Source organism: Solanum pennellii, chromosome 12 (genome assembly GCF_001406875.1).
Source record: "Solanum pennellii chromosome 12, SPENNV200".
Lineage (NCBI taxonomy): Eukaryota > Viridiplantae > Streptophyta > Magnoliopsida > Solanales > Solanaceae > Solanum > Solanum pennellii.
Genome location: NC_028648.1, coordinates 77,716,476 through 77,733,503, shown reverse-complemented (window position 1 = coordinate 77,733,503; position 17,028 = coordinate 77,716,476). Strand labels below are relative to the sequence as shown.

The 17,028-nt window shown below is 31.3% G+C and overlaps 1 protein-coding gene across 3 annotated transcripts; it reads right to left on the bottom strand.

The window, feature by feature from the left end:
* Positions 1-993: 993 nt before the first annotated feature.
* Positions 994-5,795, bottom strand: LOC107007644 (abscisic acid receptor PYL9-like). 3 transcript variants are annotated; one of them, XM_015206338.2, is made up of 4 exons: positions 5,502-5,795; positions 4,717-4,932; positions 1,492-1,785; positions 994-1,391 (listed from the first exon to the last, which is right to left on the bottom strand). In XM_015206338.2, the coding sequence occupies exons 1-3, from the start codon at positions 5,745-5,747 to the stop codon at positions 1,567-1,569; spliced, it is 681 nt and encodes a 226-aa protein (XP_015061824.1). In that variant the 5' UTR covers positions 5,748-5,795; the 3' UTR covers positions 994-1,391; positions 1,492-1,566. The 3 variants fall into 3 exon arrangements, with proteins under 3 accessions (XP_015061824.1, XP_015061823.1, XP_027769499.1); XM_015206337.2 differs by having other exon boundaries at positions 994-1,363; XM_027913698.1 differs by lacking the exons at positions 994-1,391; positions 1,492-1,785 and adding an exon at positions 1,802-2,563.
* Between the last annotated feature and the right edge of the window lie 11,233 nt (positions 5,796-17,028).

Below are 17,028 nucleotides of genomic sequence, written 5' to 3'. Positions count from 1 at the left end.
CCAACTTTCACTTAGACACCTTAACTAAACTTTGATCATTTTAGACACCTTATGTCGCTTCCTATTATGTCTGATACATCTTGCTGATGTGGTAAAGTGAGTGTACTACACTCATTGTTGGCGCACGTGTGTGGCTTTTTTAGCCTTTTTTTTTCTTATTCTTCCTCGTTTTCAGCTAGTACATCTTCTTATATTTACTCTTTCAAAAATTTCCGAAAAATCCATCGAAGACTTCTTTCAAACCTTCTATTATATATGTTGTAAAAACATAAGGTTAATATTAGTGAATACAATACATACTTGACCTCACCAGTTGATGGCAAGAATGTAACCCGTTTTTCTTAAAAGATTGGAGAATAAAATTAAGTTTTTAAAAAAATCTACAATCATGATTTTAACATATTCACACACCATTATAACTTCTTAGATTTCATATTTACAATTCTAAACACCAAATAAAATGAAGAAATAGGAGAAAGGTATGGTGAAAAATATAATAAAATCAAGTAGATATTATAAAGAAGACCATGAAAATGGAGAAATATGGCGGAGAATATAACTATATAAGGTGGGAATAGGTGAAAAGAAAATGAAAAAAAAAACAGAAATTTGAAAAAAAGTGTCAAATTGACATAACGAGACATGACATGAAGTGTCTAAAATGAACAAATTTTAATCTTTCACCACACTGATAAATGTCCTCACTTATTAGGTTTATCATTTGAATAACTCACAGAGCTTTTCATTGTCTCTCATTCTATAACTCCTCTCTTCATGCATAGTTATTCTCCCTTATTTTCCTTCATAAATTTATCTTTGAGAAGGAAAAATTGCACATTAAGAAATAATCTTCTTGGGTTAAATTAAACCCATAAAAATGCATTTGGCAAAGAACAAGAAGACATCTGATATCACGAAGGATACAAACTACACTTCGTTAAACAAGTTAGAGTTCGAATTTGTGAACTACTGATCATATTGCCCCATCGAAGCTCAGCACACATATCATAATCAATTAAATTGCTTCACAAATCCACATGTTCTTGTAAACAAATAATGCACCATGAAATCATATACAACACAGCGCGAAGGGTAAAAGATACAACAACAAACAAGGAACTTTTTTCTTGTACAGGTACAAAAACAAAAAAGGCACAGTTACAGTTCTAGGGGATAATACTATTAGCACATCAGCCTCTAGATGAGACGAGTGTATAGCACGCCTTTGCCACAGTAGGGTAGGATATGATCTTATGACTAACGAAAGCTCATCCAGTAGCAAATATTTACAAGGCTCAATATCTTGCACAGCCAGAATCAGTACTGGTTCTTCACAATGAGAAATAGCCATTGCAAGAATAATCTGGTTGCATGTAAAGAACAGAGGTGACCTTCAGATGATTGAAGGAAGCATCAACAAAAAAAATATATATATACACACACTCGTCTGAGATCAAGGAGGAAAATCATAATACCAGTTGCTCTACTCACCTAATCAAAATCCATGTACGCTCCAGCAGCAAAAACGTATAAGCCCGCGCTGCTGCATCTGCAAAAACTGTGAAGCTAGATTCTATCAATAGGGTCGGTATGGCCCTGTACCGCCAAACGCTCTGATACATCAGCTAACGATTTGAGGTTACACCGGATGAGGGCCTCCACAAAGAAGCATGTTTCATCCTTAGTATTCCCATCTGGTATGTCTACTACAAATGACTCGATTACAATTGTCCCAGGTCTCCCGTCAATGACCTCGGGATGAACAGTGATAATCGATGAGTAGTTCTGCCATGTTTTCAAAGAAAACGAGAAATCACTTGCTAACAAGTCCAGTATATATATATTGAGTAATACTTATGCTTTCCAACAAAAAATATGCACTCCAGAAAATGATGCAAAAACATACTACCATAATTTTACTACACAGTGTGGAAGAAAAACTGGCTCACATTATGTAAATGGAAGCACAATATTTTCATGATGAGCTATATGTATTTGGTAAAGAAACAGAAAAAGACAAAAAAGAAACGGAGTTCATAGAGAGCTTAATAAATCGAGTTTAGATAACGCAAGGTAGGTTCCTTGGACTTGAAATGAGCAAGCATAGGGGACTTATTTATCGATTCTTACAATTCATACTCTAGGCAGGTCCTTTGACTTTTGCATCATTTGATAATCAGATGTTTGGGTAACATATTTAATAAGAGAAGCGATAGAGGGGAGCTGCACAATCTTGTTTTGGCAAAATGGTCCTAGCATCCCATGACACATTTTCACTGAATTTCTGTCGATTCTTCGATATGAAACAACAGAAACCCCTCTTCTCATGGAGGAAAAGCTATCCTTGCATTCACATCTTAGTTCTCCATTTCTTAGCCAAAAAGCAACCATGGAACAGTTCAATATGCTAACCATCTGAGCTATCAGTCCAACAACTACAACTGCTACTACCTTAATCCAAAACTAGTTGTTGATGGCTTTAAGAATTTTCAACATTCATTCCACTCCATCTGCACTTCTTTTTTTTCTGGAAGTAAAATAGCTTGAATAACTCCATCTTGATCTGCTTCAGTCCAATACTCAATAAATGTATATTTTAAGAAAAAAAATTAGAGGTCCATAAAAGATTCTCCACATTTTCTAGTGGTATATAAAGGAACTAAACAAGACAAAAGATTCCTGACAAACACCAAACCTAATGAGTGTACATGCACATGATAAGAGTCATAAGACCATGGACAGAAAAGGAGTATACACAAAGCTCAATAAACTGTTCTTTTCACACGGTAAGGTAAATTTCATTATAAATTGTACCCAGAAGGCACTGGGAAGTAGAAAAGGCAAAAGATTACGGCATTACATCTTCACCCCCATAAGGAATAAAAAATCAAAAAAGTATGATCTTCATTGTCAATCCAACTACTATTACACCAGAAGCTCAATAAGTTGGAGTTAAGATGATGTGAGGTAGATTATTTGGACTTAGTATTAGCCTCTGCCCTCTCCCAGAGGAATATTATCTAACCATTCTTACGAATTCATGTTCAGCAGATCATTTTGCTTTTCATCGTTCCAGTTGACAAATATTAGCATTACACATTCATAGATGATAGAAATAGAAGTTGTGAAATCTTATAAAGGTAAAAGGATTTCTACATCCCATTCAAGAAACAAAACCACAGAAACGTCTCTTGCTACGAGGGAAAGTTGACCAGGCATTCACTTCTCCATTTCCTAACCTAGGAACAGTAATGAAGAACAGAATATTTGATGAATGGAACAGCTCAACATATTCACCTCCTGAGCCGCTAAAGTTCCACAACACAAACCATTTGGGATCTAACTTGAAAAATACTACAACTTCCTCTATTCCAGTTTATGTGACACTCTTCTCTTCATTTTGTGTAAAAAGATAGACATCCCATTTTAAATGCTATTGACATGACTTATTTGGAACAAAACTGATTATTTTTATTAAACAGAAGATGAAGAGATATGTGGAACTCTTGTCATCTCCCATTTAATTGTTGCTATCAAGGTCAACTTTAGTACTTTGATATAATTAGTTTATGTGTCAAAAAATTTCATACTGATTCAGTCAAACACCATCATGTAAAAGGTCCATGATTGCTCAAGAAAAGTAATAAGAATAGTATGGAACACAATATGCAAGCAGCTTCCATGTGATATTCAAACCCAATTACATAAGTATTAACTGAGTAAGACAAGTCTGGCGCAATAAAGAAAATGGTTGTACATGACAAGCAGACAAGGTGCGAGTAAAACTCAAGTTACTTCCATCTAAACTTCAGCAGACATTCTTTAGGCTCAAGCTTGAATTTCTTTATTGAATGGACACTTTATGATCACTATAAACATCTCAGGTAACTTCTAATTCAAAACTTCATTGTTTGTGCTTTTCCCAGCCCTACTTTAAACTCTCTATCTATCTCTATCAGGCGCACCCATACACATACCTTGAAGGCATTTGAATAAGCAAAGGTGACATTAATGAATGCTGAACACATGAAGTTTCAAGTTCAAATTCTGTTTGCACACATTTATAAAATAATATAACCTTGTGACTCTCATCCCATAATGGATACTTAACTTATAAGGGGTCTTTGATATTTATCAGCTCTATCAGAATAGAATGTTAAAATTTACCTCATATATTGAGATAGTTAGTATTCTGGTTTCAGAAACAGCCTCTCTACCTCCACGAACACTTTACCCTCCTTAGACCCCGCATATGGGATTACATTGGTTATGCTGTTGTTAGTGTTCTCGTTGAAGAAGCCGATCAGGAAAAATAAAATAAGAGGTGAGAAAGAGGAAGAGAAAATAGCTAAGATTCAAGTACGTATAAATCTCTAGTTGGAGCAACTGAGAGAAAATAGCTAAGATTCAAGTACGTATAAATCTTTTACAATGAAAAGCATGTCCCCCACCCAACCGCAGCAAGAGAAGGAGATATAGTTGTCAGTGTTATTGAAGTACATGCAGATACAAGAGCCAAGAAGGTTAGTGGAAAACATGGTTTCTTACCATTAAACACACTCTTGAATTCTATATTCTTTTGTCACTGAATAAACTCAACTTCACTTATTAATTATCATAAGATACAAAAAAACACCTGATGTTACAACTTAGCCAACATATATAGTCCATCCAATGCATCCATGTATATTCTATGAGAAAACAACAGATGCATACCTGAAGCCTGTGATCTCCACCAACAATCTTTACGCCAAAGATGTGCTCCTCGTCATCTAGAAGCTCTAACCTCTCCTTGCTGGTGGTAGCTGGAAGACCTGACCTAACATTCACTTCTCTCACACTCCCAATTTCAAGGTCCCCTTGCACGACACATCTGCTAACAAATGGCTTGTACCTTTGTGGTTGATCAAACCTTCTCACCAATGACCATACCTATGAAACATACCAAATCAGAAAGACCTCCATAAGAACATATATGTTACAATCAATCCCGCATTCAATAATAAGCTACACATGAAATCAAAAACATAATGCAATTTGGTTTACCAAGGCCAACTCCAAAGTCAAACCATGCAAACATTCTACGTAACGAAACAATTAACACTACCTTACACATTCCTTTCTATAACTGTAGCATATGTGGAGCAACTCTATCCACCAAAGCTCGAGCCAGATGGAAAGAATCACCTAGTATTTTTGTCTCTTCTAGGAATTCAACGTGATAAGTAATTCTCAACCCACTTCATTGAAACAATTAACACTATCTTCCACATAAAAATACGTTCTTTTTCTTCTTTACCTCAAATTTCAATATAGCAGCAATATCATAAATTACACAATTCAACCAAAAAAAATTTCAAAAAAGATAAAATCCCAAATCTTATTTTTCTACAATGTAAATAACCCTATATGAAAAATCCTAGAAAGCCTTTGTAACAAGATGATCACATATAGATCTGAGAAAATATGAAAAGATCAAGTACATAATGGATTAAGCTTACAAGATTAACAGGAGCTCTGATGCGTTTAACAAGTGAAGAACTACACTGATTGTGGTTGAGCACATGCCTATGGTGTCTCCTAATGTACTCATCTTCCATATTGTTCATCATCTCCAACCAAAAAATGGAAAGAAAAAAAAAATTCAATGGTGGGGTTTTGAGAATAGGCAAAGTGTGAATTAGAAGAGTCCAAAACGCATCGCCTATTGGAACTTCCGATGGCTGAATGGTCCAAAATTGCTCCATTTTTTACGAAAAAAAAATACAGAGCAAGTGGACATTTGGGGGTCCCTTTACTTCACTATTCCCACACAGAGCGCGCAATGGTGACGGCTTCAGAATTTTCATTTCAAAGCACAGTAACACTCAGATGGAGACACATTATATGTAATTCTAGCTTCGTCCCAATATAATTCATGTTTATCCATATTGACTTGAAAAACTTTATACTAATTATAATAGTAATAATAAAAATAATAAGTGAAATACCGAGCGTAAACGGTCATAACCACTAGCTCTTTGAGATAAAGAAGTTATTTTCAAAAAATTATCGACTTAAAGCAAATCAAAATAGTAATTTAAATTTAAAAATGAATAGTATATAATAATAAAAAGAATATAACAAATTATCTCTTAATTTTATGAATAGATAAAAACGAATACCTATTTTTAATAGCGACAAGTATTAAAAACATTGTTAAATTTGATGTAAATTATTAGTTTCATCTCCAAACTTTTAAGTTGACTGACAATTTAAGTAATGTTAGTCAAGTGTAGTTAAGACTGTCAATAATTCGGAAAATAAAACTAATAATTTATATTAAATTCAGCTATAATTTCAATGCTTTTCTTATTTTTAATATAATAAATAAATAAAAATAAGTTGAAAAAATATTTAACATAAACTAAAATGGAAACATATAATTTTGACAAGAGAAAAAGAGTGTTCAAAATATGGTGAATGAAAGGGATAATGCTTGCTTGCTTTCATTTCACTTAATTTCCCTTCCTTCTATTCATTTTTAATTTAATCAAATCGAAAATTCGAGTCCACATTGTTGGGACCGAAAATAAGCAGGTGTGAACGCGGAAGCTAGCAAAGCAAACCTCAAAAGACCACGAGTAAGATTACAACGAGAAATATACCAAAAGACACAAAGATTTAACGTGGTTCGGTCAATCGACCTACGTCCACAAAGGAGATGAGCAATCCACTATAAATATGAGAGTACAAAATACAGAGGGAAACAACCTCAACCAAATCACTCGGAATACATGGGAGGTTCACACAAGTGATAACGTATCAAGCTTGTGACCCATAAATTCTCCCTCTAACCAAAACTCTCAAAGCCCTTAAGACTACATTGTGAATGCTGATTAAGTTAGAAGGAACATGCCTCTATTTATCGAGTCCTAAACCTTTTCCTACAAGAAAAGGATTAGTCAATCCAAAACCTTTTCCTACAAGGAAAACCTATTTATGGTAAGAAATTTAGGGCAAATAAAACCCAACAAATCTCCCCCTTGGCCTGAATTTCTGACAAAATAAATTTGTCCACCTTCTTCACTTAATCTTCAACAACTTGCTTCTCCTCTCCATAATCTCCTTTGCAAAATTTATGTCTCAACACAGAGAACCTCTCTGAAACAATTTCTCCAACAAAATCTTCATTACTGTCAAAAAGGTTGCGGCTAGAACTACACCCGCCAAGATGAACACCTCTTTCTAACCTGGTTCAATAATCGATTATCGAACCACTGAACCTGACTTCATCATTGAATCTGGCTCTGATACCACTTGTTGGGACCGAAAATAAGCAGGTGTGAACGCGGAAGCTAGCAAAGCAAACCTCAAAAGACCACGAGTAAGATTACAACGAGAAATATACCAAAAGACACAAAGATTTAACGTGGTTCGGTCAATCGACCTACGTCCACAAAGGAGATGAGCAATCCACTATAAATATGAGAGTACAAAATACAGAGGGAAACAACCTCAACCAAATCACTCGGAATACATGGGAGGTTCACACAAGTGATAACGTATCAAGCTTGTGACCCATAAATTCTCCCTCTAACCAAAACTCTCAAAGCCCTCAAGACTACATTGTGAATGCTGATTAAGTTAGAAGGAACATGCCTCTATTTATAGAGTCCTAAACCTTTTCCTACAAGAAAAGGATTAGTCAATCCAAAACCTTTTCCTACAAGGAAAATCTATTTATGGTAAGAAATTTAGGGCAAATAAAACCCAACACACATGTCATAGATTCTTGGACGTGACATTGATCAACACAATAATGTAACCAACAATATTGATTTAGAGAATTTAGTTATTGATTTGCTATAGAATTATATAATTTCATATCAATATCAATATATCTCAAAAATCATTTCACAAATTAAATTTGAATTTTAGCTTTTATTTAAAATAGGGGAAATTTTACAAATAGTTACAATAATAAACTTAATTAGACTCATTTATTATAGTTTGCATACAACTGTAACTATAGCTTACTCCTTCATAAAATTCGCACCTGATTTTATAATTTGAAGGTATATTTGTATAATTCGCGTATATTTGTATAATTGAGTTATTTTTATTTGTATTTGTATAAATACTAGATTGTTGACACGTGCGCTGCACGTGATTATCAATTCAGAAAATTTAAGCGAAGTTTTGAATAATAAGTTTTGCACAAAATAATATTGTAGATTATTTTGTGAATGTTCAATGTCGATCGTCGTACATATCTCTTATTCGAACGAACCTTTGAAGATGGTCAATGAATTTTTTTTTTGGTGAAATGCAATAATGTACATGTATATTTCAATTTAATGAGTTTCAATCGTGTAATTAGTCGTATCTCACTTGTAACATCTCGAAAATTGAAATTGCTAGGAAGAAGCTTAGAAGTTGAAATAGTCACTTTTGTAAAGAATTAAAATCTGGAAATTTTCTTAAGTTAGGAAAAGGAGAGTTTTTTGTCAACTTCAAATGACTATAACTCCTAGCTCAGGATGAGTTAGAGGTAGTTCTTGATATGGTCGGAAATCCCTTGGAGAGATCTTTCCGACGCCGCCGATTTTGCGTGATTTCGATATCGTGTGACTGAGTTATGTCTTTCAGAAGTTGGGTTGTTGGATTAAGGATAGTCCAATTCAAATTTGGGAAAGGCAAATTTATCTTTTCCTTACCCAATTATTTTATGTCATTTTGGGGTTATAAATTGGGGTCTAAATTTATCTTATTTAGTTCACGCTTTTATAAAAACAAGTTAGGATTTTATGAGAAGAGAAAAGAAGAGGAGCAAAAAAGGAGAAAGGAGAAGAGGAAGCAAGAACTTTCATGATCGTCAAAGTTTGGCTTATGAAATTCGTCGGGTGATCCCTAAAAAGGTATGTGAGATCTTTTACTATTGGGTCATTTCATTCACACACCAAACTCGTTTCAATTCATTGATTTTCGAGTTGGTTGAATAATAAAAATCGAAGTTCCTGAAGAACATTATTGAATTCTTGTTGGTTGAGTTATTGGATGCCTAGTGTTTATTTGATTCGTATTTCCGAGTTATTTTTGAATTAAATCTATTGGGTGTTGATGTTACTAGTGATCCTTAGTGTTTGAAGAAAGAACATGGAAGTTTAGAGGGTTTAGAGATGAAAAATGAAGGAGAAAAGTCGAGAACGCCTGTTCGTAGAGCCTTGGGGCGCCGCGCCTCCCATAGCCCCACATGAAAATCTCTGTCAGTAGGGCCCTGGGGCGCCGTGCCAACCACAGCGCCCCAACTTGGCCTCAGAATTTTGGAGCCTGGCGCCCTACGCCTCTCAGAGCACTTAGGACACTAGTTCACCCCATTCTTCCCCCATCTTTTTGAGCTAGTTTCTAAGTGATGAACCTATGTTTCCTAGTTGATTCTTACACTCTAAGGTACGTCTAAACATCATGAAATCATCCATAAACATGAGATCATGAACCTTGAATATATAATCCAATTCAAGGAAAGTTAAGATTAAAGTCAAATAAGTTAAAAGTCAAATCCAAAAGTTAAGAAGTAAGTCAAAGTAAGTTCTTAAAGTTTTCAAGAGTCTTTAACAAACGTTTTAACTTTGTTTAAAGTTTCAAGTTCAAGATAAGCAAAGAGTATAGAGTTGAGTTCATTTCTCAAAAGTTATAAGGGAACTAAGTATTCCCTAAGAGCCTATAAATGCTTTTCACACTTAAGATAAGAGGAAACTAAGATTTCCAAAAGAGTTTTGAGTTAGAAAAGGGAACATTGATTCCAAGAGAACTTTCTAAAGCTAAGTGTTGAGCAATTATCTCAACCCAAAGAAAGAAGTTGTTTTTAAAAGCATGAGCTAAAGTATATTTTGGGAGTAGTATTGAGCACCGATAAGGGGATGAGAGTTCATATTAACTCAAGTCTCCATGAAAATCATGTAGCCATCATGGGTATTAAAGGGTCATACTTTTTAGATGATCACGTAAGTTAAGCTAGTTGATCCACTTAGTTAAGTTAGTTCCCTATACTTATGGCAAGATATAGGTTGGTCCTTGGCAGCGCAAGGTAAAGTGTTGTATCATCACTATAGATCTTAAGTGATGGTTGTCGGTTAGATAAACTCCCACAACAGAAATTGAATGGTTCCTCAAGAGGTTCTGCTTAATATGAATGGGGTTATGGGACTTAATTCATACATTGCACAAGTAGACTCTGAGAGGAAGCACAATATATCTTTTATTAAAATTATGAGTTTGCATCAATTTATTTGTATTTTACATACATCTCAGAGTTAATTGTATTTTGCATACACAAAGTTGAAAACCATGTTTTAAACAACTTTTCTTTATTTACACATGTCTTTAAACTAATATACAATGAAATGAGTTAGTTATATTGAATTATGTTATTCATGAGTTGAGCATGTAAGTTTTCATTCTTACTCTTTTCAAGGTTAAGTTATTTTAGCATTCCAACTCGCATATTTGTACATTCAATGTACTAATGACAGTTGGCCTGCATCGTATTATGATGCATACACAGATAACTAGGATTGGCATTCGGCATACCGTTGATCCAGTGAGCAGCTCAGAGTCAATTGGTGGGAGTCTCCCTTCATTCCGGAGGACATCTTTATCATTCAAGTTATTGTTTTTAGTTTTCAGTTGTTAGAATGATTGGGGTCATGTCCCAACATCCCTCTTTATTTTAGAGGCTTCATAGACAGATAGTGTTAGTTTCTTTGGTCTTTTCATTTCACTTGTAAACGGTTAAGACTTGAGTTGTCATTTTGGCTAAGTGTTAATTTTAAGTTATTTCTTGAGTTATCTCTTATGTTTAAGTCTTTCCCTGAGTAAGTAAGTCAGGTCAATGGTCCGCTTAAGGCCAACAATGATCTTTGAGTGTCTGTCACGTCCAGGGTGTAAGCTCGGAGCGTGACATCATTAATATTCCCTAATAGACAATATTTGTTATATGATTTCCTAATAGACATCAAAATTTTTTAAAATAATATATTTTAAAGTTAGAAGATCTTGATAATACATTTTGTGACATATATATTTATCCTGAAATATGAACTTTTCTTTGTAAAAAATAATGAAATATTAAGAAATAGTAAATTAATAAATCTAAAGGGCAATGTTTACATAGTAATAACTATTTTTAATCAAACTTCTTGACAATATAAATCACATAAGTAACATTGATAAATAAAGTCATTCTTTTGTCTTGAGCATCAAAAAAACAAATCATGCTAATTCTCTAATTCTTGAGAAGTTTAGTAATTTTGAAAAAATATATTCAGAAACATATATCTAGACCACAAGAGAAAATGATATAAAATAAATGAATTTAGATTTCAATAAAAATTTAACTAATACAAACTTCCCTGGCGTAATTACAAGTCATATTAACTTTTCTTCATTGAAAATATTGAAATAGTAAAAAATAGTAAATAACTAAAACAAAAATGTAATGTTTATATATAGTAATACCTATTTTGAAGCAAATTTCGTGACAATTTAAATCACATAAGTAGCATTGATAAATAAAGTCATTCCTTTTTTTGGGGCATCAAAAATCAAATCGTGACATTTCTCCAACTCTTGAGAAGTTAAATATTTTTGAAAAAAGATATTCAGAAGTATATATATACATCACAAGAGAAATTGTTAATAAAAACAAATAAATTTAGACTACAATAAAAATTAAACTAATACAAACTTCAACTGACGCTATTACAAGTCATATAATTTTTTCTTTGTTAAAAATACTTAAATATTAAGAAATAATAAAATAGTAAAAGAAAACGGAAATGTTTATATTATAATAACTATTTTGAAGCAAACTTTTTGACAATCTAAATCACACAAGTAGCATTGATAAATAAAGTGATTTTTTTTTTCATGAGCATTAAAAAAAATAAATTGTGACAATTCTCTAACTCTTGAAAAATTTAATTATTTTTAAAAAGATATTCAGAAGCATACATTTACATTACAAAAGAAATTGTTAACAAAAACAAGTGAATTTAGACTTTATCATGTTAACTTCTTATATTGAGACATTATATACTAATGTATATACTGAGCAAGAAAATAATTATTATATCATCAGAATTATCTCCTCAAGAACTCAGGGTTTAGAATTATACCCTCTTAGGATAGAACAATTTACTTCATCAGAATATTGGTAACTCATATTCCGCTAAATGTCGAACTAACTCAACGATAATAAATCGCACGAATTTTTTTAAAATGCAAGAAGAAGAAGAGTAGAAGATTAACAAAATTATGGTTGAGAATGAGAGGAAACCCCTCTATTTATAGTTAACAAAGGGAAGTATGAACAAATGTTTTCTGTGTCTTATCTGAAAAGTCATTACATTTCCTAGAAGTCACAACCCTTTCGAAAAGTCGCAACTAATTGAAAAAATCATAACTCTTTGGAAAAGGCACAACTCATCAAAAGATCACAACCCTTTGAGAAAAGTCACAACTTATCATAAAAGTCACAACTCATTGAAAAAGTCACAATCCATCGAAAAAATCACAATCTAAGTTAGGGATATTATAGTAATTTAATATTCAAGTTAGGAGTTCATAATTTTAAGGTAATATAGATAGATATAGATAATTATGTTGCTAGGCTTTTGTACTTATATATTTAATAAGTGAAATATACAATTACGGATTCAAACAAATATGGGTATAATGTTGATCTAAAATTAGATCTGTTTTTTGGAGTAACACAAATTTCAGAATATACAAATATGATAAAATTTGAAATAATGAATTTACACAAATATAAATATTTGAACTTTAATTTTTACATGAATTCAATAAATATGATACATAATTTATTGAGATACAATAATAGTGATGTATTCATTGTACTTTATGTATAATAATTTTTTTTATGTGAATTTGAGTGAATATGATACATAAATTAGTAAGATAAAGTGGTCTTGATATAATCAAAATTAATCTTTATTGAATCTCAAAACACTATTTTATCAATTAAATAATACTTCTATAAAATAATACTCCCTCCATTTTAAAATAAGTGAATTGTTGAGCCCTTTTTTATAGTTCAAAATAAGTGAATTGTTCAAAACACAAAAGAGTTGTTAGGAAAATTTTTGATTTTTACCCCTTAGTTATATCTTCTAGGTGATAATTTTAAGAGAGTTATTTGCTCATATTTATGATTATTATTTTTACTTTGAATTAGTTATATTTTTAAGTATATTTTGAGAATAACTAAAATGGAAAAAGTGGAAAATGGCGTGTCCTACACTTTCTTTTTCTTAATGAATGTGCATTGCCTCAATAATTCACTTACTTTGAAATTGAGAAAGTAGTATTTTATGATCTCACCTATATTAATTTAATAAGATTTTATTATTTATCATATAAAAATGACAAAAATTAATGACGTATATCATCGATGAATATATTGATCTTGCCACTTTGATGCATTTATATACTTTTTCAACAAACTAGTTTAACCATTATAATGACTAATAAATGGTCCTCATTAGGATAGACTCATCATTAAATTTAGACATCATATATAAATGTGCCCTTTAATTTAGTTTTAAATCATATTTATGTCCTTCGATTTTGAATGTGCACAAATAGACACATATGTCCTATATGTCAGTTGTTGTCATATGTGGTGTCCTACGTGTATTGTGTCATGTAGGACTCATGTTTCTATTTATTTAAAAGTTGGATAGTTAAAGTGTCTGTTTGTGCATTATTAAAGTTGGAGGTCAAAATTAAAATATGAAGCCAAGTTTATGATTCAATATATGTATTATGCCTTAAATTTAATTGCCCCAAAAAAACTTTGGAATAGAAAAAATAAAACCATTAAATTTAGAAAGAAATCTAATTAATAACCAATTGACCATTTTGGGAAAAATCTTTTGACAGGAAAAAATAATTTCCCCTAAAAAGACCTTTGAAATAGAAAAAATATCACCATTAATTCCATGGGAAAATCTAATTAATAACCAATTGACCATTTTGCAAAAAATCTTTTAAAAAAAGATTTTATTGACAATTTAATATTCACACATTAATGATCTTTTTGACCTTTTTCTAGTTTTAGTTCTATAAATTGATCTCTTAAGTTTTAAATTAAACCACATAACAATTTTCATTACCCCTTTCTACTTTACATCACCGATATGTGATAATAATAATTTTCATTACCCCTTTTCACTTTACTTCACCGATCATTACCCCTTTTCACTTTACTTCACCAATATGTGATAACAACAATTTTCATTACCCTTTTTCACTTTACTTCACCGATATGTGTAACAACAATTTTCATTACCCTTTTTCACTTTACTTCACCGATATGTGATAACAATTGCCGCCGCAGCACCAGCTATAACCTCTATAGCTAGCTCTACCATCAACTAGTCGTGAGCTTGATCAAGTTTCATCTATCAGAAAGCGGAAGAGAACTGATCCAATTCCAATTCAGTTTTTTGTTCAATCGTTAACTAGAGGAGAAACCCTAGTTCTCCGAGTTCATTCAACGTATTTCATAAAAGTTATTCACAATAAAATCAGGTTAATCACTAGTGTAGCACCATATCATCAACGATTGTGTACAATGTAAGACAGCTCTTCAGTCACCAAAAATTGACATTCTATGGCGTTGAAAAAGATATAGCCACGTATCTAGTTGGTCAAACGCGGAGTACATCTCATATTTAGGCGTGACAAATAATCAATAACATGATTTCAAAAATAAATTTGTCATTTTGAAAGACATTTGATTTCTTGAAATTATGTCATTTATTATTTGTCATTCCTTAAGATGAAATGTGCTTTGCGTTTTACCAACAAAATGCATGGTTGTATCATTCTAAACGCCATAAAATGTCAATATCTATATGACTGACTGAATAGTTGTCTTCCATTGTACATTAGTCGTTGATGATATGGTGATATATTGATGATCAATCTTATTTTATTGTAAATGACTTTTACGGAACTAGGATTTCTTCTCTTGTTAGCTTATCCCACCAAGTTTTGAAAAACTTTTTTTTGATTTATTCTTCCAAGAAAGAACTTTATTTTTGTGTCTATAAATCCCCAAATTCTCCTTGATGGAAGTAAACTTGTTTGTCCTTTTCTTTTTCTTATAGTTTTGCCTCCTAAAATATCGGGACACTTCATTTTTATTTGTTACATTTTTTTTTAGAACTAAATTATATTAATTTTCTTTTAATATTTTAAGACGAAAAATGTATTGTATTATATCGTTTTTTTTACTTGTTCACTTTTGTTTTCATAATTGTCCCTAATTAGAATTAAATGACTAATTACTTTGAAAAATTTTATTTGTCCACTTTTTCTTACATAATTGTCCTTAATTACTTGTCCATTTTGACAAATCAAGAAAGGATAATTTTCTTTTTACTCATTATATCCTCAATTAAATGACTAATTACTTTGAAAAATGTAAAACTTATCATTCTCTAATAGAGATAAAATAGTAAATTCACTATATCATTAACTATATTCTTAATAGGTATGTCAATTCAAAAGTTAGACAAGTACAAAAGGAACGGAGTGAGTATAACTTATGTTATGCTCTTAGATATAAAGAGTGATATTTTATGGCTTTGAAAATGACTATCTTAAAGTGCTTAATACAAATTTTATATTTTAAATGATAAAATAAGTGATACATACATTGTTCGATTGTTTTTGTGTTATAAAATAATAATTAAAATATAACAAAAAAAATAACAAGTCATAAGAGGTTAAAAATCTTATACATTTCATGTAACTTTAGTTACATATAGCATATTTCAATTTAAAGATAAATACATACTATATTAAAAATATTTATCTCATAAAATTAACTATCATCTATTAGAGTTAAAAGTGAGTTAAAGTTTGACAGACAATTTGTAGATAAATTTTTATTTCTTTAAATGAAATTTATATATATTTATATATAAAAGTACTATAAAATACAATAATTGATAATTCAAAATATTTTATTTTACTCAACTCACCCGTCAGATTGGTAATCCCTTTGGATTTGAACATCGGACGGATCCATATCAGTCCATAATTTTTGAAGGTTATGGGCAAAAGATACTCGGAAAACATTTACAGATCTACAATATATGCATATTGCTCTGATATAATCCGTAAATGTTTTACGAGTATTTTCGCCATTAAACTCCATTTTCAAAGAAGATGTCACAGCTTCTAGGTTTCCATTACAGCTGGTTAGATTTTATAGGTTATCTAGTTATGGGCTCACAAATGGCCCTTTGGGCCTTAACATTTGATATTGGGCCGAAATTAAATCCGCTTTATAATTCTTTTTGTTAGTTTACTTGCTTTGAGAAAAAAAAAAAATTTCATATATGGCAAACTTATTTGATTAAATAACATTATATGGGTATAGTTTACTTAATTACATTTTATGGGTATAGTTTAGTTATTTTAGGTATCTTTAATTTTGTATATAAGGTTTCTTTTGTTTTTTATTTATATAATTTTATTTTAAAAAGTGATTTGTAACTGAAGCGTTAAATATGCTAACAATAAATATAGATAATGCCATAATGTAAGGTAAACGTTCCTTTTTTAAGGTAAACGTTCAAATTCATATTTTTTTCAAAAAAATAAGAATTATACAGCAATTGAAACAAAAGATAAACTTGTTTTTGCTGTTTATGAAACAGCAGTTCATCAATTTTTTTTATTTTTTCTTTGTAATCGAATTCAGGTAAGTGTTCATTGGATGAAAATTCATGTTTATTATTGCAATAATTATACAATGTTCTATGGATTTACAAATTTTGATTTATGTGCGTTCGTTATTGTGGTGTCGTAATTTATTTTTTTTTGAAAACTGGTTTCAAAATATGATTATTTTAAGCAGAAATTCCGTACTATACAATTATATACTTTTTGTTGATGTAGTATTTGTATATTATAAAGAAGATCAGTGTAAGCGAATACAAGTAATCGTTG

What these genes read in the sequence shown, in the direction of transcription:
- LOC107007644 (XM_015206338.2), bottom strand. Translation starts at nt 5,747, where the DNA reads ATGGAGCAATTTTGGACCATTCAGCCATCGGAAGTTCCAATAGGCGAT. An exon ending in TCAGAGCTCCTGTTAATCTT is followed by an intron (nt 4,933 to 5,501) that starts GTAAGCTTAATC and finishes TATGTTTCATAG; the next exon opens with GTATGGTCATTGGTGAGAAG. An exon ending in GTGGAGATCACAGGCTTCAG is followed by an intron (nt 1,786 to 4,716) that starts GTATGCATCTGT and finishes AAAACATGGCAG; the next exon opens with AACTACTCATCGATTATCAC.